We start from the raw sequence: 16,954 nt of genomic DNA, 5'->3' as shown, positions 1-16,954 counted from the left end.
TTCAAAGCGAGGGAAGGGAAGTGCTTCAAAATAACAGTGCTTTAAATAATACCGCCATTAGAATTCAACACTATCGTGACAGAGAGCTAAAAGAAGAAAGCTGTAACAGGAAAGTGTCCCTCCTGCCCTTGTCGGGAAGGGGAAAATAGGCATGTCCTTTTGGCTCTGGGTGTTGGTTTGACTTTCAGCTTCCTGTTTCTCACTAAAGATGTAAGGTTTTAAAGCTTTGAATATAAAATCCAAATTGTGCATCGGATGTGTTGAAAGTTTTTGGCTTGGGTGTCCTGGGAGAGAGCATGGGGAGATGGAAAATAAGAAAAGGAGACAGAGACAGACTAGGAATGATTTGTGCCAATCACTTGAAAGTACAGAAAAAATGATTTCTGAAAAACATCTGCTGTTCAAAACAATGTTATCAGGAATGTGGACAGACTAGTGCTTAGTACAATGCTCTGTGCACAGTAAGTGCTCAATAAATACCACTGACTGACCGACCGAACTAGAAAGCCCAGGACTACTCTGCACAAGGAGAATTTGGATTTGCTCAACCTACTCAAACATGCCATGGTTTCGAAACATTACATGGGCATGCCCCATGATACAACTGTTCTGTTCCTAGAAAACGTGATTTTATTGCAAGTGGATATCTTGGAGATGTTTTCCCATAGATTTACATGTTCTGGGTTAGGATCAATTCCAGAATCTCTGGAAAAAGATTTTGAAATTCTTTTACATGTTATATACTTACAGTTAAACATCATAAAACTACTCCTTAATCTTCACTGAAGTAATTCAAAGCATAACAACAATAAAAGAGGAATTGTAATACAATTATGAATCGATGCAGGAGGCTGCAGAATTAGAAGCTTGTGGTGATGTTTTTCAACTTTAGTAAAGAATTTGTCCAGTGTTAAGTTGAACATCAGCCTTCTTTTCTTCTTAAAGTACCTCGTAGCAGGCTGACTCCTGAACACTTCTGCGGAGCTTTGAACACCTCTCTCCATTAGGGTCTTCTTCGGTTCTATTTTTTAATTCACCCATTTTCTTCACAACTGATGCAAGACTTTTTAATCCCAAGATTTTAGCTGCTGGTGGGAGAAACCAGAACTTCTTCTTCAGCTGTTTTGGCATCTTGCAGTGATACATTGGATTGTCAAAGTTCTGTGACCCTGAATGAGATGCAATTGACTCATCAGCATCTGCTTCATCCATTTCAAAAATGAAGTCACCTCCCCAGTTCAACAACCTATCTGGCTATCTGCTCAGGGAACACTTCTATGTCTTGAAAGTAATCCGTCACAAACTGTGGGTAGACTTTTCTCTAGATCCAGTCTTTGTTGATGACTTAATCCCAGAGGGTGGGGAAAGATTTACTTGCTTGTAGCATTTGGCAGGACAGTTGGGGCCGGTCAGGAGAATACATGGGGTAAGGCAGTAAACAATAAATAGCATTAAACGATAAGACATCAGAGAAGATTCTTTCCCCGGGGTGATTATATCTTGGGATGGTTATAATCCGGACTATGTTTATATTGAGACAAATCCTCCTCCCACCTAAATGTAACTGCCTAAACTCCCACTTCCTAGTCTAGTACCTATGGAAATCGCATGACACCCACAGTGCAGTGTAGACGGTGGGAGAATCTGTCTCCTTAACACAGCTATCCTGTCACTGGAGCACCAGTTCAAAATGTTCTTTGGACATGCCAGTCGGGTGATCCAACATTAAGGTTGGTCATAGGTTCTCAATCGATCAATCGATCAGTGGTATTTATTGAGTGCTTACTGTGTGCAGAGCACACCACACCCACAGTTCCTACTTTTCCTGCACCCCCATAGGCTCCCAGCCACTCCCACTCTTAGGGTATCCTGGGATGTGGATTTGGCTGAAGGAACTGATGGCTATGGGAATCGGGATCTGGGAGGGAATATGTAACTGGGAGAATCCGTCTGGTGTAGCTGATCATGGTGTCTCTACAGCATTCTGACCCTCTTCTGAGGAACACTGGTACATCCCAGTTTAGGCCGTGTTAGTGAAAGCGGCTCCTAACTAGTGGGCTGATTGTGAAAGTTTCAACCGTGATGGGGCCAAGAGATTTGCATTTTTACAGAGACCTCTGGGAGGGCCAGGGCTAGATGGTCTAGCCTCAGGAAGGCCAGGTTGGCCCAGGGCTTCTCAGGGATTCCCATCTGCCTGGGGATGGATTCAGAAGATCCAGTGTAGTCAAGTGGATGAGGATTCCTGAGGGAAGTCCTTGAGCTGAGCCAACCTTCCAAAGGTCTTTTATCCCAGTACCATTCTAGAACTAGACCAGCTCTGGTTAGCAGCAAATCTCCCTTGGTCTGCCATGGCCTGGACTGTGACGAAGGCCACAGAACAAGCTCGCTCTGGATTGGACACAATACTAACGGAAGAAGCGGCGTGGCGTACTGGATAGAGCATGTGCTGGGAGTCAGAAGGTCATGGGTTCTAATCCTGGCTCTGCCACATGTCAGCTGAGTGACCTTGGGCAAGTCACTTGGCTTCTCTGGGCCTCTTCTGTAAGTCGGGGATTGAGACTGTGAGCCCCACGTGTGACAGGAATTGCTTGCATCCACACCCAGTGCTTAGTGCAGTGCTTGGCACATGGTAAGCACTTAACAAATACCATTTTTTTTAATGGCCCATCAGTTCCCTCCCCCCCCAACACACACACACACATTGCTTACCTCTCCTGTATCCCAGGCATGCCAAAGTGCCAGGAAAACTGACATGGGTTTCCAGATGCTGATCCAACACCCATAATTTCAGTGTCAGAGGGTAGCACAGAATCCTTTGGAGTCTTTTGGAATCTTTGCAAACTACAGCTACAAAAGACAATCTCACTGGCAGTGTCTGCAAGGGCCCAACCAAAACACTTTGCATCCACATTTCTTAATAGCCCCAATGGTATCTCCAGTGTAACCATCTAGTATCTGGAGGTTTTGATACTAGTCTTTTCTATCACAGTTCACCTTGGGAGGGCTCAAAAAGTACTGATGGAATTTCCACGCTGAGAGGGCATCCTCGTGAGACTCTCCTGATCGGTCCGGGAGTTGTCTTGATTCACACCTGCTTTGCGTTTCCTTCTCCCAATTCACTGCCGGCAGGCCTGGCCTGACTCTGGTGGTGTCCTGAAGTCCTCGAAGGTAACTGCAAGTTTGGAAGACGCAGCTGGAGAGGTAGAAAGCCCAAAATGCTATGTGTTCATCAGGCTGATGTTCATCAGGTTCATGTGATGGGAGGGGAGGCAGGCTCAGTGGCTTGAAATTCCGAAAGTATCAATCTTGGCCCAGGACAATTGCTGGCTAATGTTAGGTGGGTCCCATAGTGATGTAGGCAAGAATCAGAACTCCTTTCCAAAAGGGTTCCTGCCCCCTGTAGACATGGCCACTGCCACTAAGTATTCTGGCCAGAGGAATCGAACTTCTCATAGGCCTTAATAACTGTGGTTTGCCCAAGGGAGTGCCAGGACCTTGTAGAATGGCTTTGGAGGCCATATGCATTTATGTTTTCAGCATTTGACCAGGCTTCTGAGAGAAAGGAGAAGAGAAAGAGAGAACCAGAAAGAGAAACACGAGGATAGAGCAGAGCGAGGAAGAGAGAAAGCGAGCCATTGCGCAGATGCTAACCTCATCAGGGTGCTTTGTCAGGGACACTCATTTCCCAGATCTGTCAGCTCACAGAGCTTACTTATGCTTCAGGCTGGAGGTAAGAAGTTAGGCAGATGCGGGCTCTTTGTCAGAAGTCTCCAGAAACATGCAACATGTACCTAGCCAACAATCCTGTTCAGCTGCCTCTGGCAAGGCAACCCGAAAAAATGGCCTTTGAATGCCAACTGTTTTGCAATATGTCGTGGCACTTGGTGGTGGCGACACCTGTTTTGGGGAAGCCAAAAGCTGAGCCCAGGAATGTAGCAGGAAGAGTGGCGTTTGGGCCTCTCTGTCTGTGTTTTTTTTTACGGAGCTTCGTACTACTAAGGAACACCCGTGTTCTTTCTTTGTTTCAGGTTTTTATGGGCAACTGCAAACTTTCTGTCCTCCCCATTACCCTGACTCACAGAGGAACATGCCACATGGCAGCTCTTGCAATATGGTGCCTCCTTTTGAAGACTGCCTTGTCCCTGCACCCATGGGCCAGGCAGGGTTTGATGTTTTCCACCGAGCCTTTTCCACTCACTCTGGCATCACAGGTAAATTTTGTAATTGTGACTTAAGAACCTGGATAAGGGAACAGCCCCAGATATCCTCGGGCTTGCTCGATTGGCTAAATTAAGTGTTCGTCACCACGTTCATCACAACGGGCTTTCCCGCCCGTGGATTATGCTTTGGAAATTGTTGTAAATGCTTCCTCCCTTGCGAGTGCCACAGCCGTACTCAATGGCTTCCTCTATTCTCTTCCAGTGTACGATCTGCCTTCGGGGTCCGCAGGCCTCTTTAGCGAGTCGCTCCGCGGCGGGCCCGAAGACACCGCTTTCCTGCAGATCAGTGCGGTGGATCGCTGCCCCAGCCAGCTTTCTTCCGTCTATACTGAAGGCTAAAAGACCCCCTCGCCTGCCATGTTAATCGAGAAACACTCTGCTGCACGTCATCTTTCCTTTTCCCTCATCAGGACCCAAGCCTGCTCCGGTACAGTCCGTGCTCAAAAAAAGAGAATGAAACACAGCGATGGAATCTCAGTGTCCCGGAAACAGCTCTCTGAAGTGTGGGGGCGCGGGGGGCCGGGTGAGACGCTAAGGAAAAGAGATGTGGCTAGAGAAAGACATCGGGTAGAACGTCAGCAGTTGTCCCTTTTCTCATTTGGTCTGTGGGACCGCAAGATCTGACGGTGGTCTTTTCAAAGGGAAGTTAAAGGCCGGCTAAGGGAACTGCTACTGGCTGAAATCTCTTCAAAACGAACCACTGGAATCGTGAAAAAAAAAAATGTGGTGGGGGCGGGGGCGGGAATCTTCATCTTCATCTTCGAAAAGCACCACCGCTACGGTCCAGATCTTGCAAGGGACTATGTGCTGCCCAGCCCAGCCGCCTCTGACGCTTCCCATTTTAAGCAAAGCCAACCAGAAGCGGGAAAACCGATTCCAGCACACGCCACGGGACCTTCTTCTGAGGCCCTCGGGCTCTAGGCGACCCTGACACTGGATTTGCAGCAAGCCGGGGTCCAATCTCCTTTTTGATCACCAGGCTGAGCACTCGATTGCATTTCAATATTCTTTTAGTTCAGTTATCTAACATAGTGAATTGGAAGGGTCTGTTGAGTCCATGCGCATAAAAGGCACCAGAACTTTCCTTATTATCCCAGCGATATCTGTTAATGCTTCCACGCTTGAGGGTTTGTCTGCTTTTCTAGCATAGAGGAGGTTTTTTGTTTTGTTTTTGTTTTTTTCCTGAGGTTTGTAGTTGGGACTTCAAAAAAAAAAAAAAGAAAGGTTCACCCTGGGCAACAACTGATGTACCAATTTGGAGCCCGGATGGAAAGCCAATGTGTGATAGCAAGCTTTTTTGTAACAAGAAAAAGAAATGTTATTTCCTGGTAAAGATCTAGATGCATGGACTGGACAATTTCCCCTGAAATGGGGGGAAAGGTGGCACCTGCCATGCCCAGCTAACCAATGAAGAGCCCTACCTGAGGGGGTTTGAGACTAAACTGAGGCTTAAAGGATCACCAGGATAGTTATCAAGATAGCGTTCTCTACCTAGCATGCAAGCCGCCCGGTAAAAATGCTTGAAACACAAAGGAGCTGTGAAAATCTAGCCCAGCAACATCGGTATATTTCAAAGGAGACATTATTTATAATAAGAAAAAGGAAATGATCCTGTTAGCAAAACAGAAAACATGTGGGGCATAGAGGCAAAGTAGGAAATTGAGTGTAATACCTGGAATCCTGGACTCTATCAAACATTATTTAATGAATGGTAACTGCAATATCTTACGATTGCTTCAACAGCAAAAAATATCCCGCCCAGTTCTCAAGCTCTATACCAACATGCAGCATAATAAAATGAATCGAAAGCAGATTATGGTCTTCCAATTACACTATGGACTGGAGCAGACTCAATTTGTCCTCTCGGCAAACAGGGAATCAACTGAATCAACGCCGTGATGACATCGTATCATTTGTCACACGACATTATTAACAACAACAACAAAAGAAAAAAAAATAATGGCAGTCTGGGCATGTATTTGTTCCTCCTGGGTGATATGGACACAATCTCCGCATTCTGAATTCTTGAGCATTAAAGTATACATACATTACACTTGTGCAAAGGAAAAGAAGGGGCGAGGCTTATACAGAACAAGCGATCATGTGCGGACATGACAACTTAAACTCCCTGTCACTACTTATGGCTTTAAATACTTTTATTTTAAGGTTAAAGATGAGTGGAAACAGAAGAATTGGAGGATTTTAATTAGAAAGCACGTGGTTATAGAATACCATAAAAGGTATGCCTTGTTTACTTATGTACCAAGAGAGTCGGCGTGTGTGTTTTCATTATTATTCTTGTAGCATCATAGGAAGATTTGGGGAAATCACTTTACACCCATCTTTAGCTCATTGAAAGGAACATGCTAAGTAACTTTTTTCTCGAAGAGTTGAACAGGGATTAGGTTTTTAAAATGGTGCTTGGGAAAATGCACACAGCTTAATGCCAGTTATCTGATTACATGAGAAATGTGCCTAATGACACTTTTTTGTTTGCTGCATTATCCTAATTCTCTAAAGGGACCTCATTAAAACGTTTATTTTGTTTTAGAATAAGATACAATTATTAGATATTATCTAGGTAACTTACAGCTCTCTGGTTGTGTCTCTTTGCCTTCCCTCCCAAATGGCATGTATTTAATTCTAGCTAGGCGAAGGGGCAGACACTGGGGTAAATATAGCTTCCATTAGCATACTGTCTCATTAAAAGAAGTCAAACCTGCTAGTTTACTAATCACAGTTTCTAAGGAATTTGAAACACTAACACAGCTCGTCCTACGATATCGAACGCTCCAATTTCCTTTAAGCATTGAGAATAAGGACTTTGTAAAAATTAGATTTAATTGTTTGGGGTTTTATTTTACTGTTTTGACCATGTAATTTTATAGCAGCATTTTTTTTAAAATGGCACTTTTTATTATTTGTGTGGAATGTTTGAGTGGCTTTCTTTTTCTAGGAACCGATAAAGCAAAAAGGCACACATTTTAAAATAAAGACGTGTGCTAGGGAAAAAAAAAAGATGTATTTTATACCGATAGCAAAGCATCTTGTGTAATGTTGCTTACACAAAGCACTTTGGGGGGAAAAAGTGGAAATCTGTTTTCCATAAATCATATGGATTCTTGTACATATTTATATATGCTACATATAGATATGAACTACGTATATCAAACTGTATATCTGGCTGATTTTCCTAGTGGTACATCTGTTGCTTATTGTCATAAATCTCTTAAAGAATTAGGTACACTTTTTCTATTAATATGTATAGTTTTGTGATTTGTCACAGGTATGTTTCGTATAATCATAAGTTATTTTGTCCTGTTTCATGAAGTCCTTTTTTATGTCAGAGGTAAAATGAAGGGTTTGTGCACTTGGTACAAAATAAAACTGGAAATATATAACACACCAGCATGTCTGAAATACTCCTTCAGAATGTCTTCTTAAAATGGAACTGCTCCAGCTATTGTTTTTCACCAAGGCTCCTTAGTATTTGGGATAGTTAATGTAATTAGAAACAGATAGAGGGCAAACAAATTTCCAAGGCCTGTTCTAAAAAGCCCTATTGCCGTGGGCCAGAGTTAAAGAGTGGATTTAATTATAGATATGAGGAAGAGAATGGCAGTAAAAATGAATGCCTCTCTGAATCTTTTGCATGTTAGGAGTAGCATAAATAAAACATGAAGACTTATTTCATCAGATTTAATTAAAGCTTTTCTCCATGCTTTAATGGTTATTCTGTTAATCCACTCCTCAAACTGGTTGAGGGTGTGCTGGGATTTTGGTTGCGTGTATTTTGAAATGTAATGCTGCACCATACCTTTACCGTGCCCGCGATGTTCAGCCGCTGTGAGGTGGCATTAAAACGCACCGAGAATTGTGGTTCTGCGGGAGTCCTTTCACCACTTTACACACAGGGTGAGGTGAGGCAAGACCGAGCATATCAGTCGTATTTATTTAGCGCTTACTGTGTGCAGAGCACTGTCCGAAGCGCTTGGGAAGTACAAGTTGGCAACATATAGAGACGGTCCCTACCCAACAACGGGCTCACAGTCTAGAAGAGCATACCGATGCCATACCGGTTCCACTGTGCCCTGGCTGCCACCGCACCCCATTAGGGGCCGTTGAAGTGTGTTCTTTTCCAACGTGGCTGATTACCTCTTGCCCAAACCGCCCTTTGAGTTGGTTATGGTAGAAGTATTTTCCCACCAAGCAGGGAAACTATACAAATAATGAGGAGTCTAGCATAAACAGAAATGTTTATCACAAGGAGCATTCTTAGAAAGCTGTCCGTTTTCTAATTAAGTTTTGAAAACTGTTAATATTGTTTTGGGGAAAAAAAAAATCAATAAAGGCAGTTTGAGTTTCCAGGAGAGTGGCAGATGGGAACCCTGGCTAAAGAGAGGATGGGAGTGCTCGCTCCTTAGGATACTGTGATGCGACTCGTGGGGTTTAGAAATGAGAATAAAGCTTACTGAGGGTTTACTGAACCTGAGGTTCCTCAATCGTACTGGCTGAGGGGGAACACTTCGCTGCCATCCTTCTTATCGAACACCCTCAAACCCAACGACTCCATCTAGGAGTCTGATTCCCTCCAGGTGATGCCCTGCTCCTAAAACAGTCATCAGTCGTGTTGTTTCAACCCTTTCCTGTACCGTACTGGGGACTCGGGATGCACCATCAATTACGTAGGTCACGGTCTAATGGGAAGCAGTGTTGCCTAGTGGAAAGAGCATGGGCCTGAGAATCACCTGGGTTCCAATCTCAGCTCTGCCCCTCGTCTGCTGTTTGGCCCAGGGCAGGTCACATAACTTCTCTGTGCCTCGGTTTCCTCATCTGTAAAATGAGGACAAAGTATTTGTTCTTCCTCCCCTTAGACTGTGAGCCCCACGTGGCACAGAGACTATGCCTCATCTGCTTAAGCTGATGATCTACCCCAGCAACATAAACCGCGGGCTGAATCTTTCCTGGACTTGGTGGGAGGAGGGAAACAGAGTCATCGGGGACTACAGAGGGACAGAATTCATTTTTACGGAAGGGTTTATAGGAGGGACAAGTGACCTTTTAGATATCTTGGAAACTATGGTCAAAAACTGTCTGGCCTTTAAGGGTTTACCCCTGAGCAGGTTTCAAGCCATTAGTATATCACTTTGTGCCCTGTTTCGAGCATTTCTTATTGTTCCAATATCAAATTGAGAAGCAGCCCGGCGTAGTGGCTAGAGTGTGTGTCTGGGTCTGATAATCCTGACTCTGTCACTTGTCTGCGTGTGACCTTGGGCAAATCACTTCTCTGTGCCTCAGTTTCCTCATCTGTAAAATGAGGATTAAGACTGTGAGCCCCTCGTGGGACTGGGGGGCTGTATCCCCCCCCCCCCCAGCGTTTAGTACAGTGCCTGGCACACAGTAAGTGCTTAACAAATGCCATTGTTATTATTATTATTATTATTATTGTTATTAAATTTGGGATAAGCACACAAGTCTTGAAAGAATGGGCTTCCAGCTTTGTCATAAATCCAGGCTTGAGTGGAGCTGTTGGCTGGGACCACAGAGTCCAACCAGAGGAAACCTGGGGAATCAGAGAGAGGGAATGAAGGGACCAGACATAAGCAGATGGCAGGAGGGAAGGGAAGGGATATGGAGTTGTGCTGAAATTGTGACATTAAGCATCTCGCTCCAGATGAAGTGGGAATTCTACTTGTTTATATACTTTGCATTAGCATATTTTGGTGAATATTATAAGGCTGCTGTTCCCTCATTTCCCATCTCAGGATGTCTCTTACTCCCTTCTCATAACCACCATCCTCAAATTATATTTTTTCAGCACCAGTAGGGTACGTTACCTTGGGCACCTTTTAAAATGTGAGAGAGGCAACCCTGGGTCCTGGATATATCCACGGAAAATTAGTTTCTGAAAAAACGTGCATTTCTCATGAGAAGCAACGTGGTCTAGTGGAAAGAGCGAAGGTTTTGGAGTCAAAGGAGCTGGGCCCTAGTACCGGCTCTGCCACTCGCCTGCTGCGTGGCCTCAGGCAAGTCACTTCACTTCTCTGCGCTTCAGTTTCCTCATCTACAAAATGGGGATTGAAATATCCGTTCCCCTTCCCTCTTAGACCTTGAGCCCCATGAGGGGCAGGGACTGTGTCTGATCTGTGAAAATTGTGTCTACTACAGTGTTTGGCACATAGGAAGTGCCTAACAATTGCTGCAGTTAATTAGCCATTCTCACACTGTCTGCAGACATTCTTCAGTAAGCAGACTACCCTTTATTTTTCAGTTTCGGTACTCGTCGTAGTGAAATTTTTCTATGGGTGCGAGCGTGGCCGCAGAGGCCAAAGCACATCTGGCAGTGCCTTCGATACCGCACGCACCAACAGCATCTTAGCTGTATTCTGGCATTTGTCAGACCTCAACCTGTTTTTATTTCTCCCACTCAGCATCCTGATCCTCCCCGAGCTTCTGCAAAGCCTCCCGCTTGCCGGATTCTCAGATGGTCAGCCTGCTGCTATTATTTCGCACAGCCTGCTGCTCTGCCACATCCACCGCCCTCTTTGCTTGGGAAATACCTACCTACCCCCACTCACGGTCAATTGCCAAATTACTCTCTTCCCTGAGAATTGAGAGTCTTGAGAGGAAACAAATTTCATCAGTTAAGAATAGTTGGCAGGTCTGGTATTTGGGAAGTTGTGCATGCCTACGCTTACCTCTCTTGTAGATCCCCAAACCGGATTAGAATGGCTGTTGGGGTTTTAGCCCCCTAATCCCTAGGTTTGATATCCAAAGTCATTTAGGAGGATAGATCAGGTGGGGTCGAAATCAGAAAACACATGCATCGTTATGACATACCATTCTTCGTTTACTTTAATTTGTACTAAAAGGGAGCAGATGTCCAGGTCACCAAGTATATTCTTTCCTCGGGATCATTTGAGGTTGGTTGTTTACAGCAAAATAGCGACAAGAAATTGAATTACTGGGGAAAAAAAAAGCCAGGCTGAATGTGCTAAAGCCAACTAACGAAAGTTAAAGAATGCCAGAGCTGCATTCAACAAACACATTGAAGCTTGTCAGACTGCAAATGGTGTACAACTGGAACATTTGTTGTAGTCTAATACTTTTTTAAATAAAATGTTTCATTGTTATTTCGAATTCATGTGTTTTCTGCTTTGGTTGTCCCCGTGTTCTTCCTGCCCCGTGCCTACACACACGGACACATTGTTGTCCATTGTCACTCAGAGGACCCTACTGAGAGTGCCTGGCTTAAACTGGACTTCCTGCTCTCAGCAGGATTTCAGGGGCATCACCCTCTCTACCACCATCATCCAATAAAACCCCTCTATTACATTTTCAGGAGACCGGTGGGAAGTGGTTGAAGATCAGTAAATGAACTGGATCGTCACTGTTCCTGGAGGGATGGGTAAAATGGCTGCTGATGTGAGCGGCATTGGGGGGGTGGGGGGGTCTCCTCTTCCCTCAACACAATCCCTGTTGCACAGGTGCCTTTAACAGAGTCACAGTGTCACAGTGACATTGATTCCAGAAAGGTGTGCATTTCCCTGGGAATCTGCTCAGCTGGATGAACTTCATAAAGCCCATCATGTAAACCTCACTCAACCCAAAGCAGTCGATAAAGAGGCTTAGGAAGCTAGCAGTGATGGACTACGCTGTCCCCAGGGAGACCCAGGAACCACAAATGACAGCGTAGGCATAGCGTCCAGGAACCCAGGACTGTCCCCCTATTTTCACAAATGAGTGGGACTGCTTGTCGTTTCCTGCTTCTACAGTTCTCTGACACTATAAAACGGGGCCCCAAAGCGATCCTTACTGAGCCATGAGCCACCGAGTCCCTAATAGCAAGACTTGTTTTAAGACATGAATGTTAGTTTATATGTGTCCATATGTATATTTCAGTTTCATAGGCACATCAGAGAAGCAGTGTGGCTCAGTGGGAAGAGCAGGGGCTTGGGAGTCAGAGGTCATGGGTTCTAATCCTGGCTCTGCCACTTATCAGCTGTGTGACTTTGGGCACGTCACTTCTCTGGGCCTCAGTTACCTCATCTGTAAAATGGGGATTAAGACTGTGAGCCCCAAGTGGTTCAACCTGATCACCTTGTATTTAGATTTTAGAGAAGCAGCGTGGCTCAGTGGAAAAGAGCCCGGGCTTTGGAGTCAGAGGTCATGGGTTCAAATCCCGGCTCCGCCACTTGTCAGCTGGGTGACTTTGGGCAAGTCAGTTCACTTCTCTGGGCCTCAGTTCCCTCATCTGTAAAATGGGGATGAAGCATGTGAGCCCCACGTGGGACTACCTCATCACCTTGTATCCCCCCAGTGCTTAGAACAGTGCTTTGCACATAGTAAGTGCTTAATAAATGCTATCATCATCATCATCATTGTATCCCCCCAGCACTTAGAACAGTGCTTTGCACATAGTAAACGCTTAACAAACGCCATCCTTATTATTATTGCGGTGCTGCCATCGCTGGTGTAATTTTCAAACTGGAAAGGCAAGGTATATGTGTGTGTGTTTCTATGCATGCACACCTGTTTTTTTGTGTTGTATTTTTTTTTACCTGTAGAAACATAGGGAAAGAGTTCCCTGACCTCTGTTAATGAAGGAAGTGAAAAATACACATAAGTAGTTGCTCAGTAAATGTTAGCTGTCAGCAGGAGAGCAAACAAAAGACTAGAAAGAGTTGAAGAGAAGAGGCTTTTTAAAGGGCCACCTGCCCAGTAAAATCTTGCCCCAGTCACAAATCTGGTGCCCAACCCAACCGAGCCCAGCGCGTCCCTGGCTGTGCCTAGCCTGTGCCCAGCCTGGAAACCATCCCAGACCCATACTTTCATTCATTCAATCGTATTTATTGAGAGCTTAGTGTGTGCCGAGCACTGTACTAGGCGCTTGGGAAGTACAAGTCGGCAACATATAGAGACGGTCCCTACCCAACAACGGGTTCACATTCTAGAAGGGGGAGACCGACAACAAAACAAAACATATTAACAAAATAAAATAAGTAGAATAAATATGTACAAGTAAAATAGAGTAATAAATATGTGCAAACATATATACATATATACAGGTGCTGTGGGGAGGGGGAGGAGGGAGGATAAGGTGAGCTGATTGAAGGCTTTAAGGCCAGCTGGAAGGGGTTTATGTTTGATGAGGTGAATAGGCAGCCGTTGGAGGCCCTTGAGGAATGGGGAAACACGGCCTTCTGTGGAATGCTCCCAAGGACCTAGAACAGTGCTCTGCACACAGTAGATAATAAATAATATCAAATGACTCTAATTAGTGCTAACTTCAGGCTCCAGGAAATAAAGGCCCTCACTGGGGGAAACTGAACACAGAGGGCTTCAATGTCTTGCCCAAGGTCACACAGCACATCAGTGGTGAAGCAGAGATTGGGACCTGTGACGCCTGACTTCCATCCCACGCTCTCTCCATTAAGCCACACCTCCTCTTCGGTATATACGCGAGGGAGCTGCCGCTGGTTGAGGTTGAGGTCGATTGTAAGTTCATTGAGGGCAGAGAGTGTGTGTCTGCCAACTTTATTTTACTCTCCCAAGCATTTTGTCACATAATGGAGTAGTGCGGAAACAGCCATAGAGAGTGACAGTCGAGTAGAACAGCTCAAAAGCAGAGGGAAGAGGAGAGGGGTGGAGAAATGGAAAGAGTGAGAGGCAAGGAGTGGGCAAGAAGAAGGTAAGCGAACAAAGCAGAAAGGAGGTGGGCAGGGTGGGGTGAAGGAAGGGTAGACTATGGCATCTGATTGAAGTTTTCAAACTTTCTCCTGAACACCTTTCTCTTCCTGGATTTGGGGTTGAGGGATAGGGAGAAGACGAAAAATCAAAGTGTGAACTCTGAGGCGGGTGGGGTTAAATGCTACTCCAACTGTTTCAGAATCCCTCATCCTTTCTCCTGCATGGATCCACGGTCACTCTCGGTCTCTATCACTGTCCCTCACCCCCACATTTTTCCCCACTGCTATTTGAATGGTTCTTTGTAGAGCCCATGCATTTTGTATGAGTAACATAAGAAAATGCAATAACAGGACTGCAGTAAAAAGTTCTACAATTGAAACATTTTGATCATTTCTCCCTTTATTCTGAATTATATAATTTTCACCATAAGTGAATACATATTACATTCTATGTATATATATATATATATATGTGTGTGTGTGTGTGTATAGTATTGCACATATAGATACATATATATATTTCTCTGTCTTTTGGATTTGAAGATGAGGCTTTTGATGGTAGATTTTATCTATGTAAATACGCTGTATACTGTTGCACTTGGTATTTGCAGTGCCTGAGTTTGCTCTTGGATTGAATTCTATCACAACCTTCCCATACATTCTATTCTAAAAGATCCCACCCCAGTTCCAGATTGCAAAAGACCCCACTGATCTGCCTGCCTCTGTTGTCTTCCAGCTGTTCTCAGCTACATTTTCCCCATAAACTTCAGAAAATGACAATCATTTTAATGATTTTGCTCTGATGTGATTTTAGGGAATGGGCTTGTACAGGAAAGCAAGAAGGCCTAATGAAAAAAACACGGGCCTGGATGTCAAGGGACTTGGGTTCTAATCCCGCTTCTGCCTCTTGCCTGCTCTGTGACCTTGGGCAAGTCACTTAACTGCTCTGTGCCTCAGTTTTCTCAACTGTTAAATGGAGAGTCAATACTTGTTCTTCCTCCTACTTAGATTGTGAGCCTCACGTGGGACAGAGACTGTGTCCAACCTGTTTAACTTATATCTACCCCAGCACCATCATCATCATCATCAATCGTATTTATTGAGCGCTTACTGTGTGCAGAGCACTGTACTAAGCGCTTGGGAAGTACAAGTTGGCCACATGTAGAGACAGTCCCTACCCAACAGTGGGCTCACAGTCTAAAAGGGGGAGACAGAGAACAAAACCAAACATACTAACAAAATAAAATAAATGGACTACATATGTACAAGTAAAATAAATAAATAAATAGAGTAACAAATATATACAAACATATATACATATATACAGGTGCTGTGGGGAAGGGAAGGAGGTAAGATGGGGGTGGAGAGGGGGACGAGGGGGAGAGGAAGGAAGGGGCTCAGTCTGGGAAGGCCTCCTGGAGGAGGTGAGCTCTCAGTAGGACCTTGGCTTGCCACATAGTAAGCACCTAACAAATGCCACTTAGAAATAAAAGATAAGTTTTACATTCTGGGAACTTGTCCCAATTTCCACAACACCCCACCCCTCTCTCTCTCTCTCCCTGTTTTTTTTTTTCTCTCTTTTTCTTGTCTAATTTGTCTAGCAAGCTTTCAGAGTTCCCCATCTTACCAAATAATTTCACCACCTTTTATTAGTCAGCCCTTCAAAACTGCTGCTTTAAACAACTGCCCTCTCTCTAGCTTCCAAGATGAATCTGTCTTTTTGGCATATTCTCCTTCAAATTAAACAGTTTTCATTTTAAAGTTAAGTATGAAAATCATTGTACCACATCTTCCCAAGCCCTTTACAGATTTACAACTAAAGTAAATTTACCTGGCAATCAATATCATTAATGATTCACAAAGGAGGTGGACTAGTTAAGTGAACTGGGACAAAGAACTCCTGTCTGTTCTTTCTTTTAAAAGTCCCAACTTATCTTTGAAGTAACTAGTAAAATGCCATCCTTGTGAATAGCTGCAACCTTGTCCATTGAAAGATGGTAGAACAATGAGGTCCTGGGGCATAGTAAGCTCACCACCCACAGCCATGTAACTCCACTGGGCAGGACAAGGGCAGACAATTGAATGATAGCTGGAAACCCAAGCTGCTCCTCGAACTGAACTCAAGGCAGACACAAACTGAGAAGGCCTAACGCAAGAGGTGAAGATAAAGTGAAGGCCAGGATCCAGAGGTGAAATGTAAAATGCCAGCGCTTAGTACAGTGCTTTGCACCCAATAAGTGCTCAATAAATACGATTGAATGAAGACAGACCAGCCTGAGGTGCAACCCCTAGCAGAGAAGTTGCTCTCCTCAAACAAAAACTTTGTCAAGACCAGGATACCAAGAGGCAGACCTAAAAACAGAGACCAGTCCTGAATGGGACAAACCCATAATTGCAGAAAAGAACTATCTTTACTCACAAACAGTGTGAAAAGGAGTGTTGGTCATACAATGCTGGGTTGGTTTTTTTTTTCAGCTACAATGGCACACCTGGATAGGATCTTACCATCAGTAGCATCAACATAAATTAAAAACAAAGGACAGCTATAGAGAGAGATGTGGATTCCAAACAGGCATAAAAATAGTTTCATCTTTCTGAAATTTGCTGATTTACTTCCCTTTGACAATTCATAAGCCAAAATGCGCAACCCAAAGTGATAAAATGTTTAGATAAACTAAGAAATAAAGGAGTAGAGACCTATAAGAATTAGAAGGACTCAAGAAGCAAACAATTGGAAATATGCTTGGCAGTAGATTTGAATACAGTTGGGAACTATTAGACTTTTCCACCCATTCACCCACACGTTCCCCCAGCCACCCAACACTCTCTTTCTCTCTCTTTCTCTCTCTCTCTCTCTCTCTCTCTCTCTCTCTCCCCCTTTCTCTCTCTCTCTCTCTCTCTCCCCACTCTTCCCTCCAAATAACTGAGTAATTTCTGTTGTTTGTTTTGACTCAACTGAAAATGGAAAGCCGGTCCTAAAATTAGTTTTGCTCTGTTACCCTGGGTATAAAAGGAACAACAATATATCCATTCTTTTGTGCCCTC

The 16,954-nt window shown here is 44.3% G+C and overlaps 1 protein-coding gene across 1 annotated transcript in view; it reads left to right on the top strand.

Annotated features, from left to right (window-relative positions):
- Positions 1-7,872, top strand: part of GLIS3 (GLIS family zinc finger 3) — a 478,530-nt gene extending 470,658 nt beyond the window's left edge. Inside the window, exons 12-13 of the mRNA XM_038769989.1 lie at positions 4,029-4,211; positions 4,423-7,872. Of these exons, the coding sequence (XP_038625917.1) occupies positions 4,029-4,211; positions 4,423-4,559 (320 nt within the window). The 3' untranslated portion in view covers positions 4,560-7,872. The remainder of the gene's footprint in view (positions 1-4,028; positions 4,212-4,422) is intronic.
- Positions 7,873-16,954: the final 9,082 nt, after the last annotated feature.

Source organism: Tachyglossus aculeatus, chromosome X4 (genome assembly GCF_015852505.1).
Source record: "Tachyglossus aculeatus isolate mTacAcu1 chromosome X4, mTacAcu1.pri, whole genome shotgun sequence".
In the NCBI taxonomy this organism is placed as follows: domain Eukaryota; kingdom Metazoa; phylum Chordata; class Mammalia; order Monotremata; family Tachyglossidae; genus Tachyglossus; species Tachyglossus aculeatus.
Note: the sequence above shows the minus strand (reverse complement) of the source record. Positions and strands in the feature narration are given on the sequence as shown.